General features: G+C 37.7%; 1 protein-coding gene across 6 annotated transcripts in view; it reads right to left on the bottom strand.

The window, feature by feature from the left end:
* Nucleotides 1–23,994, bottom strand: part of LOC127617629 (Golgi-specific brefeldin A-resistance guanine nucleotide exchange factor 1-like) — a 110,351-nt gene that overhangs the window by 10,940 nt on the left and 75,417 nt on the right. For 4 of the 6 annotated variants that reach the window (XM_052089618.1, XM_052089620.1, XM_052089621.1 and 1 more), the window contains 24 exons: nt 20,842–20,896; nt 17,911–18,055; nt 17,554–17,765; nt 14,629–14,797; nt 14,337–14,548; nt 14,157–14,255; nt 13,881–14,075; nt 13,435–13,627; nt 13,108–13,248; nt 11,452–11,537; nt 11,123–11,325; nt 10,047–10,170; nt 8,098–8,223; nt 6,308–6,390; nt 5,119–5,355; nt 4,417–4,510; nt 4,153–4,329; nt 3,897–3,961; nt 3,554–3,671; nt 3,347–3,418; nt 3,070–3,167; nt 2,786–2,939; nt 2,190–2,415; nt 1,927–2,075 (listed from right to left, as the gene is read on the bottom strand). In XM_052089618.1, coding sequence (XP_051945578.1) covers nt 1,927–2,075; nt 2,190–2,415; nt 2,786–2,939; nt 3,070–3,167; nt 3,347–3,418; nt 3,554–3,671; nt 3,897–3,961; nt 4,153–4,329; nt 4,417–4,510; nt 5,119–5,355; nt 6,308–6,390; nt 8,098–8,223; nt 10,047–10,170; nt 11,123–11,325; nt 11,452–11,537; nt 13,108–13,248; nt 13,435–13,627; nt 13,881–14,075; nt 14,157–14,255; nt 14,337–14,548; nt 14,629–14,797; nt 17,554–17,765; nt 17,911–18,055; nt 20,842–20,896 — 3,433 coding nt within the window. The remainder of the gene's footprint in view (nt 1–1,926; nt 2,076–2,189; nt 2,416–2,785; nt 2,940–3,069; nt 3,168–3,346; nt 3,419–3,553; nt 3,672–3,896; nt 3,962–4,152; nt 4,330–4,416; nt 4,511–5,118; nt 5,356–6,307; nt 6,391–8,097; nt 8,224–10,046; nt 10,171–11,122; nt 11,326–11,451; nt 11,538–13,107; nt 13,249–13,434; nt 13,628–13,880; nt 14,076–14,156; nt 14,256–14,336; nt 14,549–14,628; nt 14,798–17,553; nt 17,766–17,910; nt 18,056–20,841; nt 20,897–23,994) is intronic. The other 2 variants (XM_052089622.1, XM_052089623.1) reach the window with 2 other exon arrangements.

Below are 23,994 nucleotides of genomic sequence, written 5' to 3'. Positions count from 1 at the left end.
AAATATTTTTTGTTGTGTTAATGTAGCATTGATGAAACTGGACAGGGGATTTCCATTTCCCAGCATGGTTTGCATGGGCCTAGATAGGGAAACAAGTGTTGAAAATAAGTGTTATTTTATCCCCGCGCGACCCCCCAATATGTGGAAAATGGGACCTTATTGCATCAGAAGTTGAAAAAACATGTTAGCTATTTTGAATAACGTTCATCATTAACACATCTGTGGGTCAATTAGCTTCATTTTAATACAGATTTTGTTATATCTTATTTTGTTATAAATGTACAATAAGGTAACAATAATAACATTATGCATTCCTATATTTACTGTGCATTATCACATTCAGAATCAATGGGTTCATCCAAAAGCTGAATAATTTTGCTTTCAGAGATTTATATGGAGTTAGGATGAAATTAAGGTGCATTTCAAACTGTTCTGAGACCAGTGCAGACAGCACACTGTAGTCACTCCTAAATCCAACCAAAATTTCAGTTTCAGGCTGCAGATGATGTTTGGACCTCTCATGTTTGGCAGACATGGGAGCATGATAATCAGTACATAGATTTGGAATTGTATAATACAACATGTTATTTCAACATGGTTAGCAGTGATTGGATGATTCTGGCCATTACTTTTGATCAGAATTATTAATTCAGCTTTATAGAAAATCAGCTGTAATGTCTATACAGTCTAAAAACATGAATAACCAAACACTCCTGGACACATAATAAAATATTTTATGAAAAAATTAAAATAAATTGTATATATATATATATATATATATATATATATATATATATATATATATATATATATATATATATATATATATATATATATATGACTTTCTATACCTTGGTATTATTTAAAATTTCACAACTTAGTCCCTCTGTCCACATATGTGGACATCAATTTTTATGAAAACTATTTGCTCTAGAATTAATTTATTAATTAATAAATTTTTTTCTTGTTTATTGGGTGCTACTAGTTGCAAATGAAAAAGTGAAATAGAAAATGCACACAGCAGTCACACTCGGGTCTCAGGTGGTTAAGCATTTTTGAGCACGATGAGAATAGGAAGAGATTTATTAATGTTTAATATTCGGTTATATTGGTACTTAAAAAGATTGTCTGTTATGCTGGAGTTATGAGGTGAAGAACGGTGCTTGTGCTTAGTTTGAGGATGGACCTTCACTTTCAAGTGGTATGTGATTTTAGTGTCGCTCAGCGCTGTGAGCAGTTACTAGTAAATTGACATTGCAACAGTTTAACTGTCCTTACACTTGTTCATCTGGCATATACTAATGGCTAATAAAATAAATTAAGTTGGACCAACATAAGAAAATGTATTAAAAAAACATTAGTAAATTGAGTGTGACAAACCTAATGAAGTTGAGTAAAAACTACTATAGTACATTAATTTGACCTAACCCATGACTTAATCCTAATGAAAATCATTCAATTACTTGTAAAAAAAAAAAACGTTCTCTAATTCAATTAAGTAAGGGTAATGACTTCTTTTTTGAGTGTTACTGACTTTACACAGTCATGATTGAGTTGAACGATTGTATATTATGGCACAATACTTTTGAAATAGTGTACACTTTAACCTTTATTCTAGTGGAATGCCTTGTCCCATCATATTCCATCATAAATGCTTTAATATACATAATTGTGGTTTGCTTTTATAATCTCTTCAAGTCATAAACTGGAAGTGAACTTGTGGTACAGTAAATCAAAAGAATATCAAAGATGAGCTTAACTTGAATTTAACCTAAAAACATTCATTAAACACTGCGCCACAACAAAACACACAGAGAGATGTAACAGACACATATCTGGACCTCGATCTGTCTTTGATGACTAGTAAAGCAGAACTACTATATGTATGACATGGTCCAATAAAAGATTTTGCAGGGAAATACTCACGACTAGCCAACCCACATTGACGTCTGTAGCTGAACGTAGCATTCTGGATTTCCCGTGCTCTGTGTAAACCTCAGAGTCAGACGTGTAGCCCCGGTTAAGACCAACTTCACTCTGATGATATGAACTCAGTTCACTATCTGACTGAGCACCTGAAATGAAAGAATAAGCCACTGGATTAATACACATCTGAAAATCGGCATTACATCTTAGTCGACTGTATTTCAGATACTATGGCTGGAAACATGCAAGAATTCATGAATCACCCGTGTCATTGTCAAGGTTGGTGTTGGTGACCCGCAGGGCAGCCGGAGGTTTGACCCCGGCCCCGATACACTCCAGAAGGGAAAAGAGCGTGTACCAGTCGTCACTACAGTGAATGTTGGCAGCGTTGGTTTTAAGCAACTCGTGCAAGCCGTAAGCCACATCTCTGCTGACTTTGGACAGAACGTGTGGTTTCATCATCAACAGCAAACGAAGAGAAAGGAGAACCTGCAAAGAGAGAGAGGGAGAAAATGCAATAAGGGTCTAATGCAGCTGTCTTCACAGAGGCTTTAAACTGATCACAGTAAATAAATTGATTTATTTGTAATTTGTGTGTTAAAGCTTTAAAGTGAGTCACTATCAACTGCCATTACATGTAAAACAGTGGCTGGGACATTTTCAAAATTCCACCTTTTAGTGTTCATTCTAGTTAGTCGCAATTTTGAGTTTGCTACTCCCCAACCATGCTATTAAATAAAATACCTGTAATTTGCCATTTCTACTTGTCTTCTCCTTTTTGTTATGGCCTTTTAATCAGGTTGCAAAGCAGCCAGCAAAACAACAGAAAGTGAGAGTTTGTGCGTATCCATGTTTGTACCTGCGAGCCAACGTCCTCTCTGCGTAGTAAACGTATAGCAAGTCTAAGCAATCCCACAACGGCTCTCTCCACCAGGAAGCAGCTTTCAGTAGCATGTACGCATAGCTGATACAGGTGATCCCGTACGGTTTGCCATACACATGATACTCTGTCCCTGTAAACACAGTCATTTCTCTATAAAACCTACAAGTCACTACATCCTTTTCTTACTTTATTATAATGGCATTGCAAAGTTTCACAAAGTACCACTATAGGGGCCTGTTGACAAGGCATGCATGCGGTACCTGTTTTCAAGAATAATACGTAGCAGCATCTCCAGACAAAAAGCAGCATCTTCTTCATCATACATTGTTTCCTCATCAGGGGTCACAGAGATTAGAGTCTAGAAATGTTCGACATTACATAATGAACAAACTTCAAAAGTAAGACAGACCCCAATAGAAAATTATTTTTTCACTATATACATCTAGATTCTAGAATCTGTTTCAAAACCCAATAAGCTGCCTATTGAGGCAGTATAATGAGGTGTCATAGACATGCTTTTTGAAAAGCAGACCTCACCTTCATGAGCTCCTGTAAAGACTCCAGCTGCAGAAACTTGCTTTCTGTGATCAGCTTCTCTGGGTTACATTGCTGACAGGAAGGAAGGAGAAAATTGCCTTTGAAAAGTCTTTTGTTCACATGGGATTGGACTGTCTCAGACTGAGCACTGATTCACGCCGACTTCCCGCCCAAATACCTTTTATAAGTGAAATGCCTGAGGTGTACCTTAATGCAAAGCTGGGCCGCTTGTTTGGCCTCTTGGTTCTCAGTGGAGGGGCCTCTGTTCCCTGACTGCTCACTCAATGTCAACCAGTTCATTAAACTCAACATCGTTGATTCATTCCTGAGAGAAATACACAGACGGAAAGGAACCACAACAACTGAAGTCATTCACGAAAGGGCTGGGCAATATATCGAATATTCATGATACCTCATAAAAACAGTGAATATCACAATAATTTTATTGGAAATTATGTTTCCTAAAAAGTATACCATTAAAAACATATAGGTTGTATGTCCAAATATACAAGTTTGCATCTTTAACAAAGACTGAGGGAATTAAAGGTACCTGTTTGATGGTGTCACTTGACGCTGTAAAGAAATCTTCTCATTTGGGTCTAAAAAGTCCTCAACCTTTAAACGAGAATGAGGTGTGTTATATTTTGGTGTATCAAATCAGATAGCTTGTGCAAACACTTCCTGTAAGGCAGTAGGTGGCAGTATTGCATGATCTAAACAGGACCAATTAACCATCCAAGAGCATTGCCAGAAGACTGTTACTGTGCCTCCAATATGTGTTTGTCTGGAGAAGATCTCATTCTCACCTCAACCATGGACGGGGGTAAAAGCTCAGCTCTGAAAAGCTGCAGCATGGAGTCCATGATGTTCTTCCATCCCTCTCGCAAGATATCGCCGTGACGATGGGCCAGGCTGAAAACTGTGTCGGCAGCCACTTGAGCTTTCCAGTTACTGCCAAACACGGTGGGCAGGTTCTCTACAGACTAAACAAACACACAGAGCCCACTCAGTTCTGTCATCTGTTACTGTAGTGAACTGAACACATCTGGAAAGGGTGGCTCAGATCGTACCTCAGAGCTGAGAGTAGTAAACTTGCAGAGAGAAATGATCAAGTTGTCAAAAACATCACTGAAGCCGTAGTGTGCAGAGATCTTGGCACATTTACTGAAATAAATAAAAAATCACCATCTAGAATGTTTTTGTGTGAAAGTTGGTGTATATACTGAACTCTGTCGCAAACTGAACATGAACACCGATGGACAAATGACTCAAGAGATGTTTCCAGTACCTGAAAAATTCATTTCAAATTCATTTTTTCAATGATTCCATTTCTACTAAAAAAATATGATTTGTAGTTATTAATGTTTTGATTTGTTATATTTAAAGCTCATCTGAATTTATTTTAGATCATTAGACATGACATTACATTGCCTTGCCTTGGAAGGCATCTGAAACCAGTTTCCTTGGCAGGTACCCTCATACAAAAATGATGTCTGTTAAGACTGACTGGGAGGCAAGGCAACTACCTTCAGTTTTGGACACAGCCAAAATTGTTTCTAAATATCCTTGACATTGTTATGCCCATAAGGCAGAATCTCTAGCAAAAAGCTCTGCAGATTTCCACAGAATTGAGATTCCCATCATTCACAAAGTTCCACAAATCCTGTGTTAATTTAAGTATTTTGGCTATTACGTATGCACAAATATCTGCAGATTCCTTCTTGGCCAAGATATTGCATGCATATCCTACTGTACTATCCAGCTGGTGTTACCTGAACCCTGCGATGGCCTTTTTAATGATGGCATCATCCAGGCTCTTGTCAAAAACGTAGGAGAGGGCGGCGATGGTGGGTCCCCAAGTCATGGTGAATAGATCGCGATCATAACTGCTGCCGGGCACATGGACAAATATCCCCTCAGACGTGGCACCCCTGCGCAGCAGGACGCTCCACACATAGTTCTCCTTCACCAGCCCCGTCTGCTCATCAGGCATCACAATCTCCTCATTCCTGCAGGACAACACACGTTTATCTGAGCTTATCCCATCTGATCCATTGTATACATTATTAACAATAGCCATTAGATCCATGGACATGAGGGACTGCGGTAATTAATAAATACTCATGTGGTTTGAAATGGTGTTAACAGTGAAGATGTTTCCACAATTTTCTATTGCCATTTTTTTCTCTCCAAAAAAAATATATTACACACAATCTTACATCAGTTCAACATGCAAGAGATAATCAAACTTAAGCATTAAGCAAGTAAGTGAGGGAGGGAGGAGGATGATGGATGGATGGATGGATGGACAGTCAGAAAGACAGACAAAGTTAAAGAGACAGACAGTGAGTCAGAAAGAAAGACACACAGACAGACATAAAGACATAGACAGAAAGACAGACAGCCAGACAGAGATAGATAGATAGACAGACATAGACAGACAGACAGAAAAGGATAGACAGAAAGACAGACAGCCAGACAGAAATTGATAGATAGAGACAGACAGATAGACAGACAAACATACATAGATAGACAGACATACAGACAGAGAAATACAGACATACAGAGACAGATATATAAAGAAAGACAGATAATGATAGATAGATAGCAGACAGACAGAGATAAACAGACAGACATATACAGAAAGACAGACAGCCAGACAGACAGACATACAGACAGACAGAGAGATACAGACATACAGAGACAGACATAGACAGACATATAAAGACAGACAATGATAGATAGATAGCAGACAGACAGAGATAGACAGACAGACATATACAGAAAGACAGACAGAGACAGAGAGAGAGATAGATAGATAGATAGACAGACAGACAGACAGACAGTCAGACAGAGATGGATAGACAGTCAGACAGATAGACAGATACTAAACACTGTACAGTACGCAGAGCATACCACATATTGTACAATAAAGTCAATTAAATACATTAAATAAATTACTTGATTGCATTATAGATGTCTTCCAGCATGTCTTGATCCAAGTCATTCACTCCATTAACTCCTTTCAAATTCTTCTTGAATTGCTACACAAATAAAAAACAAACAAAAAAACAAACAGGAGGTAACTGATTAAAATGCCTTCATTCCAACCAATTACAGCAACATCCTCTAACTATTGCCTTTCAAATCCAATAATTGGCCTTGGTTTATTACTGCTGGTGTCACTTAATAGGTGTTAGTGTTAAGCGGACTGGTCTAAGGCCAACTGCAGCTCAAATAAACACACACGTCCGCTGTTGAGTGATGGCGTTAGGCCACTGTTTTACTGCATACTTTCTTAATGGCAGGTAAGCAAGGGAAACCTGAGCTCCCCCTGAGAGAGGGATGAACAGAAGGAGAAATAAACAGAGGAGTAAACAGAGGGACGAAGATCTTGCCAGGACTGCATTTTCCAAGGCTGGAGAGCCGGTGCAGACACACACACACTAGCTGACACAGAGGCGTCTGCCAAAAGCCCAGTCCAGCCTCATCTCCCGCTACTCGCCTTTCACTCCGCTGCTACTTATCCCCTCTGTGCTCGGGCTGAATACCTGCTGATTACCATTCCCACTGCTCCCTGTATTCCTTTACAACACCAGTGTGCGATGATCTGTTTAAATGGTTCTGGTGCTAATGTATGGAAAACTTGGTGTGTCCATGTGTGCGGTCTCAGTTCTACAGTACCTTAGAATATATACAGTATATAACACATATATTTAGCATGAAGGAAATTTAGTTTTTTTGTGATTTGTGCAATGTGACATTATTTTTATGACAATTATACACACTTTATACTTTTAAGGTTTGTAATTTCCATTACTCTCAATAATGATTCTGATTTGATTCTCATTGCTGTAATACAGTCCCGGTTTCAGATGCCTTCCAATTTAAAATCAACATACACGCAGCACAAAATATTAATACTTAAATACTACATACAAATTTACTATAATTACATTCAAGTATAATATACTATATAACTACATATAATAAATAATATTAAAATCTATAATGTATAATAATATTATTTATTATATATTATGACTGCTACTAATAACAACAGTACAATACAAACAATAAATTTAATAATAATTAATAATTTAAATATCACAGTTTTTTTCCCCTCGCATTACAGTAATGAGAAGTGGATATATACACAGGTGTATAATGGAAAATAATGCCATAATTTAAAACATTTTGACAGTCCCAAAAATAGGCTAAATATTTATTTCACAAAAATAAAAATGTGCATTTCTTTCTTTTGTTTTTGGGCTGAAATATGGGTTTTATAGGGGTGAAACTTGACAGTTTCACCCCTAAATACTAGTTTGTTTCATATCTTTTTTTAGCTTTGAGAATTACTGGATTGCAGTTTTGGTTCATATGCTATCATGCGTGTATGAGATTAAAAAAAAAGATGGTTATAGCATGTTTTTACATGTGTAACAGCTGAGGTCAGCTTCTTTTTTATTTCATCTCAGCTCAAAGCTTCAATAAATTGTGGCAGGTAGTAGAATGCATGTAAAAGCATGTCTTTAAGGTACGGCTGCAAAACAGCAACCTGCACTGAGGCAAATCTGGACAGATGGTTTTATAACACACTTAACACATAATACACACACACACACTGTTAAATCACACAGCTGATCCTGATATATCTTAGAGATACATTGTGTGTGTGTGGCTCTGAACATGTGAATGACTTCAGTCTGTTCCAGTTGGTAGACAGAATTTGTGTCGACCACACTCACCTCCACTGTCATGGGGATGTTCTGCTTTCGAGCATTATGGTTGTGCTGATCGGTGTTCAGCATCATTATGGCATAAGCCAGGACTAAGTCCGCGTCTTTTGTCTGGAAGGGATTACCATTCACTTTCTGTACACAAGAGAACAAGGCCATACAATTGCCTGAGACCTGAAGAAAAGCATCATCACATAACCTCATATGTACGCTCATCTTTACAGACTAATTTCCCGCAAGAAAAATATGAAAGGGCACAGTAATTCCTCTGGGATCTCTCACCAGTGTAAATGTCAGACAATGAATCCATTCTAGTTTTGATACATTGGTGCCTCAGGAAAGGGCACAACCCCCCTTGTCTATGCAGAATAATCACAAGTGCTCATTCGTAGTGATTGAGAATGGAGACTAAGTAAATACATTACTATGAATATTTTCCAGGTCACTCAAAGAGAGACGCTTATAGCATGCGTGCAAGTGAGCATTTTGGAAATGTCCTTGAATTGCCTGAGCTGCTCTCCACAGGGCAGATGGATGTGTCTCACTTATTTTTGCAACATTTTCCTCTTCCCTGCAAACATCATGACTAATGACCGGTGTTGGGTAATTAGTTACAGTAATCGAACCAAAGTTGTGAATCGAAAAGTAATGTAACATATTACATTTAAAATTCTTGTAATCAGCTTGAAGTTACTGACTTTCCATTACGCTACAATTAGATTTCTTGTAATTGTTTCGTTACTATTTACATGGGATGCATTTATACCTTGCCCTTCTCTTGTGCTTTCTCTATATTTATTTGATTTTGGCTAATAACAGTTTCTCGTCGGGACAGTGATCAAAACTGACGACAAAACTGTCATAGCATCTGGGCTTAGTCACAATATGTCGCAGGAGTGCGCACCTGTCTGTTGTTCGTTGTGTGCTCTAAGACTTCTCGTCACAGACCAGCCACCGACTCAAAACATAAAAGGAGTTGAGCTTGAGTCGTGTAGGCATAACCTCGAAGCAAAGGTTCCTATATTTTATTTTCCTGATATCAGCAAGCTAAATAAATTAGAGTAATATTTTGAAGAAAGACAAGGAAATGTTTATTTATTTAAGCCCCAATGTGCCCTCAAATGCAATAAAATACATTTTAAATAAATAAAAAACACTTCTTAAATGTTCAATATTAGGGTTGACTGTAAAGTAATTAGAAATGTGATTGCTTTTTCCATTAAGTATTTTTTTACATTTTTTTTTATAACAATTATAAAGAAGTAATTAATCTGTAGTGGAGTACTAATTTTATGAGGAACACTGCTAAACACTGCACTGCCATTGTAATAAATCAATAACTGAGATGTTTTTTTGTTTGTTTGTTTAATATTTTTATAGTTTGCACAATTTTTTTTTGACTAATGATGTCATCTCTAAATTCTCATTTCTAAAGTCTGTAAAAAAAAAAAAAGGATTTTTTAAAAAATAAATAAATAATAATTAAGTCTCATTATATGGCAACAGACTGTTGATACAGCAAACGCAATCTTTCGCGGTGTATCTTCCCTGAAACATAAAAGTAAAAATTGGAATGGCTTTCTCATGGCTTTTTGCCATTAAATTATAAGTGTATAGTGACTCCAGGCTGTCTCCCTTTCCATCGCAACATTTTCCTCTTCCCTGATTACCTGCATGACGAATGAAACTGTCCTTGATCTCAAACTGAAGAGCTCTTCCACTGACCCTAATTACCTGATGATGGGGCCAGTTGGTGGTCAGGATTGCCTTGGAGTGTGGTAATGGAAGAACGGTAAGAACGCCTCTGTGTGTGTGTGTGTCTGTGACTGTATGAAAGCAACTAGCATACAACCTATTTAAAGAGCATGTCTGTATGTTCCCTTTGAGTGTATTTATATTCGTCCCTGCCAATACGAGAGTGTGTTTGTGTGTATGTGTGTTGCTGGCAGCTGACTTACATGCCAGTTGTCAGTGAAGGTTTCCAAGAGGTGCTGAATGACAGCCGATTCGCCAGAAGGACGGAATGTCTCCAGATACAAACGGAGCGCCTTGTCTAAGCGCAGGCCCTGGAAGCTGAACGTGCTGGGGAACGGAGAGTGAAAGACAGCATTAAAATAACGTAAAAGCATAATTGTCTTCAACTTCATACTGACAGTCATTTTGAGCTCAATCATTTTAAGTTATCGTTAGAAAGAAAAGCATCCAAAGCTAGCGGCCCACCAACCGATTTTAGCAGCCATTTTAAGGCAATAGCCTTATTTACATAAATGATTGACAAACTAAAATTTGTTTGATTCTTGTTTTTTTTTAAGCACAGCAGATTGCTTGGAATTTCTCAGCACTCGTGACCTTCAAAGAGACCAGGAATCGAAACACTGAATCAGTGAGAAATGCCAGAGACAACAGTTTTATTGTTCACACTTCTTTCATTTTTTTTTCTCCTTTTTATCACTTTTATTTAGAGCAATAGTAGAGAGATGGACAATGGAGGGAAACTAGATCAGGACTGGATTCAGATTTGTGTCAACTCAAAACTAAAAATTGTTATAATATACATAAATGAAATATAGCCTAACTCAAGCCTTGCGAATAATTCTCATTAAATTCTTAAATTCTCAAAAAATTTAATGCAGTATATCAGCACTACATAAAAAATACAGTATAACAATGACTTACTTAAACCAGCATATATTCCAGAAAGTATAACAAACACTACCATGTGTGTATAAATACTTTACAATGTTAATAACATAGCATTGTTTATTATTTTCACATTAAAGTAATGAGAATTCGATTTTTTCACATAACGGCAATGAGAATTGCAGGCAAATGTGCTCAATTCTTATACAATTTCTAATTACATTCTTTTGATTTAGGGATGAAGTATGACATTTCTTGATAGTTTTCACGAGATTCATCCCAAAATATTTTGATAGTTGTAACATCCTCTACCGGTCTCGAGGTGTTTCAAGTTGGTTAGTGGGCAGCTGGCCTTACCCTCACACCAAGACATGTGCAATAACAGGAGGTTTACTTGACAAAACTGTCCAGCAGGTCGGTGTTCTCGCGATCGCTAATAAACTCTCCGATCATCTTCTTGTCCAGACGGGGGTTCTCTCTCAGCCATTGGGCCACTTCATTATTGTCCATGGGGGTGCTGAGCAGGCCTTTCTCCTGCAGGAACTGAATGCCCTTCTTCGGCTTCTGATTAAACTGCTCTGTACCTGTGATAATAATCTTTAAAGTACAAAAACAATAATTTATTGTAATTAAAGTACAAATTTAAATGCAAGTTGAATGAGCTTTTACTGTAATATTCCCAAAACCAAACTGCAAAGAGCAAGCAGATGAAAGCTTGAGCACCTTCTTCTTGTTCTTGATCTCCAGAAGTTCCTGAGAGTCTGGAAGACAGCTGGTGAAACGCTGAGGCTTCTTGAGGCTTTTCTTCTCTGATGGATTAAGACAAAGCAGCATTTGGTAACTCTAATTCCTTTAAAGCTGCACTACAGAACGTCATATTTTTTTGGTTACAATTTACTAAAAGTTAATTATTGAGTGAATACATAAAAAGTCAATGTTCAAAGACTGCCCTTGCCTTATCCTGATTCACTAAGCCACAAATATTGGTTTTTATTTAGAGCTGTGGGTCGGATTCCGCTCAAAATCGCAGGTTAACGTCATTCATCCTTGACTGTGTACATCATATCTGTAAGCCCATAAAGAAGGTCCGGCTGTATCACGCGAGTATCGGGAAAGCGACAGCAGTTCAGTCAGTTGCGTTTTCAGGAAAGCAGCAGCGTGACATCACTCTCCTAATGGATTTTAACTGTTTTTATCTGTTTGGCGAAGTTTTTTACCTACTATAATGATTGAATATGTTTTCTGGTAGGGTTGTTGAAGCTTATATTGGTTGTCATGCTTTAATAAATCGAACATTACTAATGTGTTTACTGATCGCAATGTGTTTATAAGTTTCATTTCTCCAGTGAAGATACTGTAACATACTTACTATTATTCATGACTTCTGAGTATTTTATAACATTGCTACGGTTTGAGGTTCCCTAAGTGTTTGTGTGCTGCTGTTTTCTTATTTCTTTTACCCCCGTCACAGAAACGCACAAGCTGTTGTCAGTTTCCAGTCACCTCTTTAGCAGATGTTTAGTCTGTTTAACAGAGTGGGCCATTTCAAATTGCATCTTATAGTCACTATAGGAACAAGGTAGATCCCATAAATGTATGTTCTTTTCAAGTTGTTCATAATATACCGATTTCATAGAACAGTAATGTACTGTACATTAATTTGTTTGGCATGTAACTACCAGTTTATAACTTTTCTTCTAAAGGATTGATTAAACTGTTTAATATTGTAATCTTATATTGCAAAATTCTGGATATTATTTTCATGTTTAATAAAGAACATTTCATCCCCATCATTATTGAAACCTTGTTTTGTTATTTAGTTTTTATATTACACAGTCTTTCTGTTTGCCGTGCATAGACCTACAATTGCAGTATTATGGTTCACTTGCATAAACATAAAGTGTCCTCAACAGACCTTTTCACAGACTGTGATGGCGCGTTTCCACCTTATTTAGCAGCGTAAATCTAGCAAATGTTTTTATATTATACTTTTTTAAATATTGAGTGTAAATTTATAACATTATGCTCTGTGTTATATTACACTGGAATTAGTTTAAAAAAAACGAATTGCCACAGCTGCAAGGGGGTTTCTATTAAAGCTGCTGAGTGACAGTAAATGTGGCATCTTCTCCCATTTTAATGTCTTAATCCACTGCTCTTCTGCAAACGTTTACTTCTGCCCTCCAAAACCCAGAGTGTGAAAAAGGTCTATTGAACTCATATCAGTCTTTTCACGAGTTTTAAGTCTTAAATTGATGTGTACTACAATATGAGCATTAACAATTCAAAAACAGTGCAGGCAATCGTAATAACTTTTTCTGAGTGAACGTCCCTTACTAATTGTTTGCATTTCACAGGAAAAACTTCAATGTAAAAAACCTGAGTCTGTCTCCTCCTGGTCCTGTCTTCCTAATATCATCTCCTCTGCCATCAAATGCCCACTGGTCGGAGGACAGGCAGCCCTCGCCTGCGAAGCAACAGCATTCAGCCCATTAAAAATGAGGACAGATTTGCCAGCCTCTGTATGGAGTAAACCACAAAAGAAGAGTTTTTGTCATTATGAGAAATAAACAATTGAGCTCTTGCTTGATTAACTACAAGAGTTGTGATCTCCATTAAAATAGCCATGGAAACTGACATGGGGTTAAAATCACTAACAAACAACAATTGTGTTAGTGTTCATTCTGGGACTCTGATTCTGCCCACCTGTGGTTGAATCTGTGGTGGTCTTGAACAAACTGTCTCCTTCAACTATTGTTGATTCTGACTGGTCCTGCTGTGCAACACTTTTGAGCACTTTGGCCTGACAGTGAGCCTCTGTGCTGTCAATCACAGTCAACAGAGCTTCAAGAGACAAGAGATGAGTTGTATAGAGCTGCCCAGACACTGGAAAGGCATTCTGCAAACACAATACAAAAACAATTGACATTACAGGAGACCTCAAATTAAAGAAGGTATGGGTGCATTAATAAGCTTTATGCTTGTGAAAGTGTAGGAAGACATAGGAATCCAAAATAGAAATATTTATTCAGGAGCCCCCCATTTATAATGAAAAATGAAATCAATCACAACACTACAACCCTTGCACTTGAGATCGATTTCCTCCCTATCAGCCCCTGCAAACAGGGCATCTGAGGATGGAGCAGGCTCACCTTGGAAAGCAGTTTGGTTAGGTCCTCAAACATGTTGGAGCAGTAGAAATCACAGTCATAATTAATGTAGAGCTCGGTGACAAAGCTGGGGATTCTCCAGAGCTGTACGATGGCCTCCAGGGCCACCTCCTTCATCTCATAGGGCATTTTAGGGTTTTCTGAGGTAATGATATCCATCAGCTTCTTCAGGTACATCTGTGGGAGGTGTACAAAGAGTGAATTCATGTATCTGTGATGGTGTTCGTCTCACCATGGATAGACTATTCAGTTACATACCTCAAGCTGAAACTTAAGATGTTCTCGCATGCTTTCAAAGAGTAGAAAGCAAACACGTATGGAGGTAGCGTACAGATTAATTCTGTCCAAGCTTAACAACTGCAAAGAGACAAAGATTTTTAATACAGTTGAAAACATTCCCAGAGAAACCCACAAGAACACCAATCTATGAATGCCCACCTGTATTAGGTGCCTACATAGCTCATCTTTGACTAGGCAGAGCAGTGACTGGTAGGGGGCGATGTTTGCAGCTTCTAGTGCCACATTCAAAAGTTGCAGGCCCATGTGCATCATCACATCAGAGTTATGGCTGTCGTGTGGGTTGGTGAGGGAGATGAGGAACCGGAAGAGCTCTCTCAAGCACGGGAGTCCATACGGGATTAGAGCAGCACCTGGAGAAACACAGTCTAATCACATTTCCAGTGTGCCAGACTGATAAGAATTGTTGGCCTGCTTGCAAAAGTTCTCCTACCATCTTTCTGGGTGGATTGAGTGAAGCGCACTCCTCGGGGGTTGACGTAGTCCATGTCGTGGACTGATGCAGAAACAGACTGGTTAGCCAGCAAGTCTCGTTCTTCAAGGACTTCAGGAATGGACTCCACTGAGGCTGAATGGGCACACTCCACTTCTCTGCCCTCAGACTGATGGCACAAACCGCCAACCATCAGAATTCAACAATTAGTTCTGAGGCTAGTTGTAGGTAGTTACTTAGTCTTCAACTGCATGCACACTGACAGCACAACCCAGTTTATGGACAAGGGCTGCAAATAAATATTATTTTGATAATCGACAAAATCTAATGATTATTAGACTATTTGGGTGATTATTGAAAGATTAATCGTTAGCTTTTAACCGATTATTCAGCCTGTGCCCTGAGATAAAAGGTTGTGTTAAATGTGCTTACTAGCAATAAAGAGGGAAAAATCATCTTTAAAATATACCTCTAAATGACATACACTAAATTAAAGGAAAACATTTTATTAAATTTAATTCAGTAAAAAATCTACTGCAATTGTTATCAAGTGTTTTTGTCTTGTTTTCCATTTAAAATTGTCTAAAAATCCTTAAAACATGATACATTTACTTGAGAAGCAACATATAAGATATTAAGAATTGCTTTCAGAGAATTCTTCGATCTATCTTTAACTCACAAAAACTCTCTCTTAATAAAGTTGCATATTGCAGATTTTCTTTATGATTAAGAAACACACAGTGACACATATATTATGATTCAATACATTGCGAGCCATCACGTTATAATCTAGCTGCAGCAACATCAGGGACGAGTGTCCCCGCACCAGAGTGTGCATCAGTGGGCATTCAATCTATCCTCTTTAGATCAGGTCACATAACAAGACTCATAGAAGCGGCGATGACAGCACAGAGAAATTAGAAATGTTTTTAATGGAGTTTGTAGTTATTTACATGACCTGCTGCCTTATTATCTGAACTTTAATAAAAGATGCATTAAAGATATAATGCCGGTGTGTTTCCTTTAAAGGCACTCGACACACAAGTTTTGCTTCAGCGGAATGGCAGCTCCAGCTCCGCTTTACTGCACAATGAAAGTGTTTTTGTATTTACTTATTATGTATTTTTTAGAATTCCCTCATACTGTATGATCTAAATCACCTGAAGCTGTTTGGAAAGGTTGGAGTGCATCTGGACTGTGAGCCGTGTCTTCTTCCTCTCCTCAATTAGGCGCGTGCTAAAGTGCTCCTCTTACACACCATCATCAGTTTAATTTGATCTCATGTTACGTTAAATAAGATCAAACGACTATTCGACAACAACATTTTTTTATTGTTCACACTGTCGATAACGTCGACTAATCGTTTCAGCCCTATTATGGACTGTCTGATGCATATTGCATTAAAAAAAGGCAAAAGCGTTCTCAGAATCCTCTTGCTACAATCTTATTTGTTGGCTTATGTGCACTTTCAGGGAGTCTGAGGGTGTAATCAGTCCCCTGGTTCTACAATGAAAAAATAAGCAGGATTTGTTGCTACTATTTGGCCACAAAGTCTATAGGTAGTATTCATGAAGAGTTTTGATTTCCTGCAGTGTGTCATGCTACATTCCTTTATATTTGTACTAGTGAAGGCAAAAAAATTTTTGGACACTTCCAAAAACACTGTATGCATCAGCTACACCTAAAAACATTTTCCAATTAAATCTTTTAGTCTATTATATTTTGGTTGGTTGTGGACATTCCTATCAAAATCCTTATTTATACATTTCAATTTAAGCTTTTTTCTCCCTGAATGAACTAAAGCATCCTAGGTGAACAAAGCCTGCATTTATACTACACGCAGTGTCGTTTTTGAATGAGTTCTTTCAGGAAAATAAATAATGTCACATCCAAACCACACTCACGACTAGCCCAATCCCTAATGCGCTCTGGTGTGTTCACACTTGTCAGGTTTGGTTTGATTAAAACAAACTCGGGTGCAATTGCTCTGTTAGTGTAGTTAATTTGAACAAGTGTGAACACTTCCATCCGAACCTTGGTGCACACCAAATAATCGGACCGAGACCGCCTGAATAGTGGGTCTTGATCAGCCTCCAAACAAACTCTGGTGTGGTTCTATTGATATATGAACGCAACATGGACCAAAGATGTCTAAATGGACCAAAAATAGGAAGTAATTCGCTTAAAACTGACCTCAAGCATACCAGGTTCTTCTCAACATAGGAGCTATGATGCCCATTACAGTTCAGTACAAGCATCAGAACCGCCGTCAGCCGTCCTTGTAGCATATCTTCCTTCGTGTGTGCAATGGAGGAATTCCTAGCACTGTTTTGACTCCTTCACATTTTACTAGCTCTTTGTTTGTTCTCAGCTGGTAAAAATACCACCATATATACATATATAAATCTAACGAGCGAATTTAGCCTAGCAGCCAGGATTGTTTTGGATGTTCGGCAAGTTCCGTCACAAAATATACATCATAAAAGCTGTTCAATCAGGTTGTGAACTTATCCTTATGCCTTTAGTTTTGCATCTTTAGGTTCGGTGTTAAAAAATGCCAGTGTGAATGCTAAGCGAACCAGGACTAAATATATAATTTTCTTTTTTGTTCCAGACCAAGAGGACCAAGAATACCGAACTACAAGTGTGAACACACCCTAAGTCCTTGTGGTGGCGTAGTGACTCGCCTCAATCCGGATGGCGGAGGACGAATCTCAGTTGCCTCCGTGTCTGAGACGTCAATCTGCGCATCTTTTCACATGGCTTGTTGAGCGTGTTATCATGGAGACATAGCACGTGTGGAGGCTAAAACATGCCCTTTTATCCCGTAATTAGAAATTAGCCTTATGTGGGTAGTTTTATGCAAGAAAAAACAGCAAAGTGGATCAGGCTTGATGCCAACAATCAAAAGAGACCAGTGGTTACCTGTGATTCTAGTCTGTCTAGCTCAGAAGGTGAAATTGGAGTGGTGGCCAATGAGCTGCTCTGCTCCAAGTCTGTGAGATCTTCCTTAGAGGTGGTTTTAGAGCCAGCGTACAGGCCACTATCAGTGGTGGGGCTGGAGATGGATGAACCTGCACTGTCTGAACCAAAAATAGTGGAACCTCCACTCTGCTGCTCTATGAATGGAACTCCACCTGCATAAAGACACACTCGAGGCTTGAGGATGGGATGATTGGGCTTGCTTTTATTGTTTCAATGACAGTGTGCTTTGAAAAGAAAGACAATTTGTGAATGATCTCTATCTTTGCGTTCAAGTAAGTGTTTGAACTGTCGGTGTACCTGAAAGGTTGTTAGTGAGGGTACTCGACTGGACTGGATCCATCGGCCCAGAGGCACTGCGCACCATGTGATGAGGGGAGCGGGGTGAATTTTTCTGTTTCTTCCACTTGGATGACTCGTTAATTCCCCCAGTTCTCATCTTTAGCTTCAAAACAAACATGGAGTCTCGTTAAATCAAGCCAAGCACACCAGTTCACTGCACAAAGAACAGGTGTCCAACACAGAAGGGAAAGGCTAAAACAAAATCTTAAGACACCTCAAAACATCTTAAGAAAATGCCAACACACAAATAGAGGCATACACATCACACTTGCATTCTTAGGTTTAAATGTATGCTGAGATAACGGTGCATATATCCATAAATGTGAACGCACAGAGACCAAGCTCAGCCATTGCCTGATTTAGCCATCTGCTTCTTCCTGTTGTTTTAAGAGGCTTTCACACTGACATTGATTTGCAGTGCCAAAACTTTAATCAGTTTCAATTTGACAAATGAAGCTATTTTCAGTGACATAAGCAACGAGAGACCCTTGGAGACGTGTTGTGGGTGTGCCTAGCAATAAAGTTCAGTTGAGAAAAGTTTAACTTTGATGCAATAAATAAATACTTTTATTAGTGTTTTATTTATGAACTATGTGATTGTACTGGAACTTCTGTAGTTTGCATAGCATTCTTATAATTTAATTTTAAATGTTATTATTATTGCAGTTGAACGATGACTTGGTTCGTTTTATTGTATTTTTATGTTGGGTTACTGTATTATTAAGTTGTATTTTATTTATTTATGTTATGTTTGTCCTTAGTATTTATTTATTTATGTTTCTGCTGTTGTAATGCCTCAATTTCCCTCTGGGGATGAACAAAGTAGTATCGTATCGTAAAGACGCAACAGCAGTGATGCAATGTGGCAATCACCAACAGGAAATATGATAGGAATATAAAGTGATTGCAACTGATAAATTATGATTTGTCCCTGGGGCAAATACAGTGGAATAAATTATTTGTTGTGGTAATGGGAATGTCATAATTATTATTATTTTATTTTTTTTGCATTGAGGTTATGGTCGATATCTGTAACTGTCCTTATATAATGTTACAATGTAAAAAAAATATATATTAAAAGGAATTTAAAAAAAATATAAAGTAATATATTAAAAGGAATTTAAAAAAAAATATATAAAGCAATTTACATATTCCAGAAGGTAAATTTGTAGCAGCAAGAAAACATAATATTTGTAAAAAAAAATATGAAATCTTATGTTTATTGGCAATATATTCTATTTGTGTTCAGACTTTTTTAAACACCTGATGACCACAAGTGATAAAATCATTGGCAGTGTGAATAGGGAATTTGAAGTACAAACTGAAAGGTATCAGTGTTCCCCATGTAATGCTCATCTCAGCATGTTCTACTACCTTCCAAATCTCGACTCACTGTATTGAATCAATTCTCACATGAACATGACACCAAAGACTACACATAAAATAACTTGACCTGGTAATACAGTCAAAGCGCTGTGATAGGTTAAATACAAAGGGTTGTAGAAGGTTACAGTAAGTCTGATTGGTGATGATCTCTTCTCCTTACCTGCACTCGTTTGTTATTCCATAAGATATTGTAAGCCTCAGGAGAGAAGGGGCATGCCCCAGTATTAGTGATGGACATGTCACAAGCTCAGAGGGAGACGCATGACATAGTAGCACATATACAACTACACCATGCACTGGGTATATGTGGAATATACACGTGGGAGAAAAAGATATGCATACTGTACCAAGTCCACATCCATGCAGTTCCAATGAGGAAATGGCAACACACACACACCATCAGTAACTCATACACATTCAAAGACAGTAACACATTGCATGTCTTATAGGAAACAGGGGGTATAACACAACATACAAGCAAACATTTATTAATTAGGGAGACTAATAAAGAATAAAGGTAAGATGCAATAAACAGACCAGAAGCATAGAGCATGCAAAATTGCACTCAAATAGGATTTCTAGTTTTTAAAAAATTAGATTTAAAAAGATTCTACCCAATGAAGAATTAAATATAAAGTAAAATACAAATGCTAAGAAAGATATATTTAACAAAACTGTAGAACTAAAAACCTGTGGTTTAACCTCACACTGAGGGGACTAATTTAACTTGTTCGCATTAAGTATAGATGCAGGGCCAATATTGTTACATAACACTAATCATCTATCACTGTTTATATCATATATAATTCTTGTTTTAGTTTAGACTGAGATTCCTATTGTAACAATTCACAATTTATAGATTTGCATAACAGTACACAGAAACCATAGCTACTACTATGCATCCTTTGTGAAAAACAAAATGAGATTGTTTCTTTGCCATGAAAAGAGATTGCTAGAATTCGTTAGCAAATCTCCCCACCATGAATTCAAAGCCATGCGTCACGACATATGTAAATGCACTAGCCGTAACCCAATAAAAACACAATTTTAATGCATGTAAATGTGCTGTCCCCTCTCTAAGCCCATCTGATTAGTGTTTCTAGACTGATCTGCCTAGGATCTGCGAGTTAGAACAGGTAAATGGGCAAGGATCAACTCGACGACAACGATCAGGTATGAGAAGTCCGAAAAAGAGGATTTTTGCTCCCTGAATAACTGCGATGTAAAGGAGCATCGGTCTCTCAAGTACAGAAACCACACTTCAATATAGTTATCACTGTGGCTGAAAAACCCTTTCAGCTCCCACTAGATACTATTTCAATCACCTTGGATAATGTTTGATGAATAATTGTTCAACAGCAACTGACATCACGAATGGGTATGGAGAGCAATACCTAACAACGCTCATAAAGTAAATAAGAAATAAAAAGTGTAGATGAGGGAAACAGTGTAAAAGGTTTGGAGGAGAGGCAGATTGGAGATCTAGGGTGATTTCATGTTTACCTTCTTCATGTTAGTGCCCACACAACTCTTGGCCTCCTCTTTGAACTGTGGTAATCTGCAGAAACAGCACAAAAAAAAAACATTTTGAGAATTATTAGCATGTGTTTATGATATATTCATAACAGTGTTTCATACATGAAACTGTTTTTGCAGGACAACCAGCAAAAACAACGCATCAAAGATGTGTTGTCTATTCATTGTCTTTTAATTATTTTGTGGCAACCACATTCAGTTTATTTCATTTCAATGCAGAAACAGGCTAACGATTGAGCTAAAACAGAATTTATGTTGCAGTGGTGCTATCACTGAATAGTGGTCTAGGAAACAGTGATTCATAATATTACTATTATTTTACTATTCAATGGAAACCCAAAGAAAATGTATGCTTAAATGTACTTCTATCTCTTAATCAGTGGTTTTCAATTGGTGGATTGCAAGTATGACACCAGGGAAAATACAATTCTAAATGCAAATAACCATATAATTATACAATTTATAATTAATTAAATAAATTAGTAAAATAAATAGGCTCACATTTTAAAAGGGAGGAGAAACATGTTCAATACCTGATGTTGTTTATGTCAAAGGCTCAAACTCAAATAGAGTATAATAAATTCATCAGTTGGTAACAAAAATATGTATTCAATTGCAACAAGGATAATTTTGGTTTGTGTCGATCACAAAATGTTTTGTGCAGAGAATTATTGGCTGCCGTGAGCATGAAACCGTCGCAAGTCAAAAATTATTTAGAAACCAAACATTTATTAATTTGACATATTCTAACTTGGGCCTATGCAGTTGAAGGTAATGCAAAATCAATGTTACTATTTTAATATTTGTATTTGTTCCTTTTTGAATGATTACAATTTTTGATTCTGTGTTGAGTCAAAGTCTTTCTAGTGAGTCAGTCCACTGTCGGACATATTTGGAATGATCTCGGGAGTCTACTTCCAGTCATGAGAGTACAGTTCCTATCTACTTGACTGGGGGAACACCGAAAAAAAAACAAAAAAAAAACGGTTGGTCAAGATTATGATCAAAGAACATATTTTAAATCAGCAGTAAAATCTGACAGAACAGGTATCATAAATTTCACTGCTTTACCTCATATTATGCTGAAAAAATGTATATTCCTGGCTTGTATAGCTAATGTGCATGCGCATTCTTGAGTTGATTGACAGGTGATGTCTGTATCTAAAACGTTGAGTGCAAGCTCCTTGGTTGGGCATTCCAATTTCTCCCATTCATTTAAATAGAAGTGGCCCGTCTCTGATAAATTAAATGTCTCTAGCTGGGTCACCTATCGAAGTCTAATGTGGGTTCTGAAACAAAGACATTTTTAAACCACTGCTCTAATTGACCACCAACAAAAATGGCACTTTTGCTTTCATGCCACAAAATTTTAAATACATTTACTTAGGAGTCAGAAATTGTTCTCAAAACTGCCGTTTAATTAACACCCTGTGAATTATCATTCCAAGAAACCTCATCGGAACCAAAACGGAGGAGGTAATATGTCCAAAAAGCCACCCTCTTTGTTCCCAGGGCGTGACTTTTGACCCGGTGCGCTGGTTCATTAGCCGAATTAGATGGATGATGTTCACAGCTGCAAAAGGCATTGTGTGCAGTGTGTGTGTTGTGTGGACACTACTGCTTTTCCTTGAGTGAGATGTCACTACTTGCACAGGCGGGCTGGGAGAGAGACGGGTCCTGATGTTAACTCTGCTCTGTGTTAATGGAGTGTTGTCTTGCCGGCTTGATTATGGGATGATCTGTGAGTCCAACAGATTAACATCCCTAATGCTTTCAGCAGGCTGCTTAAGCCTCCTTCTGAGCACTCAATATGATCTGCTGTTCATTACTCGGGCTCTCTCGACACACACACACACACACACACACACACACACACACACACACACACACACACACACACACACACACTCACACTACATCCACTGCTTATTACCCTTAGGCACACACAGAAACACACACACACACTCGTTATTAAGGCCTTTCACACCCTCATTGTGAAGGCAACGTGGACAAGAGGGTCTAAGCAACAAGAACGTGCACAATGGGAGAGGCAAACTTAGGTGGTGTGCGTTTGGTGTGTGTGTCTATATCACAGATTAAAAGGTGTCATCAACTATAATTAAAAATGAGAAATCAATGCAACTCATATAAATGAGGTTTATAGTGCATGCAGTTATAACAACAAACAGAGAATGTTTACAAGGTTTGAAATTCAGGTCAAAACACTTTAATTATATTCAGATGATTTTCCTCTATGCAAAAATAGGATCTGTACCTCTTTCTTTCAGTTTTTCATAAGATACTGTATTCACGTATTTGTTCTGCATATGTGTGTGCACGCTTGCGACCGCACGTGTGTATGCATGTCTGTACGTGCCTAATCTATATGCAGATGGTAGAGTGAGATGTGTTCCGTGGTCTCATCCCCTCATCTGTGCGGGATGTGACTGGAAGTCTAATCCAAGTGGATATGCAACCTCTGATAAATGCCACACCATAATCATGTTATTGCATTACAGCAGCAGTACACTATGACCTGCACGGCAAGATGAAGGGCTTTCCGCTTACAATTACACCACATTATAGTGCTATGTGTTAGCCTATATATATATACCAAGTCAGAACTCAAATTTAAAAGCATACATTTCTAGATTTTATATGATTAATGCAACTAAGGCCTTAAGAAATCAAAACAATCTGTTAAATACAGAGATATACCTAGGGATGGGAATAAAGAAATTGTTTATTTTCAGAACTGGTTCAGTTTTTTTGAAAAAACACTGGAAAATACTTAGATGGTTTTTTTAATTTTTATTAAATGATTTTCAAGACGTTTGGTTCTGTTAATGGTCTAAATTTTACCGCTAATGGAAACGGTAGTGTAGTGCATCAAATCTTGCAGATATGGGTCAGGAGCTTCAGTCAATGTTCACAGCAACCAACAGAATGGGTAAACTGAGGCATGATTGTTGGTGCCAGATGGGCTAGTTTGAGTATTTCTGTAACTGCTGATCTTCTGGGATTTTCATGCAGAACAGTCTCTAGAAATTAATCTGAATGGTGCCAAAAACAAAAAACATCCAGTGAGCGGCAGTTCTGTGGACGAAAATGCCTTGTTGA

Source organism: Xyrauchen texanus, chromosome 24, assembly GCF_025860055.1.
Source record: "Xyrauchen texanus isolate HMW12.3.18 chromosome 24, RBS_HiC_50CHRs, whole genome shotgun sequence".
Taxonomy (NCBI): Eukaryota; Metazoa; Chordata; class Actinopteri; order Cypriniformes; family Catostomidae; genus Xyrauchen; species Xyrauchen texanus.
This window is presented reverse-complemented; position numbering and strand designations above follow the sequence as displayed.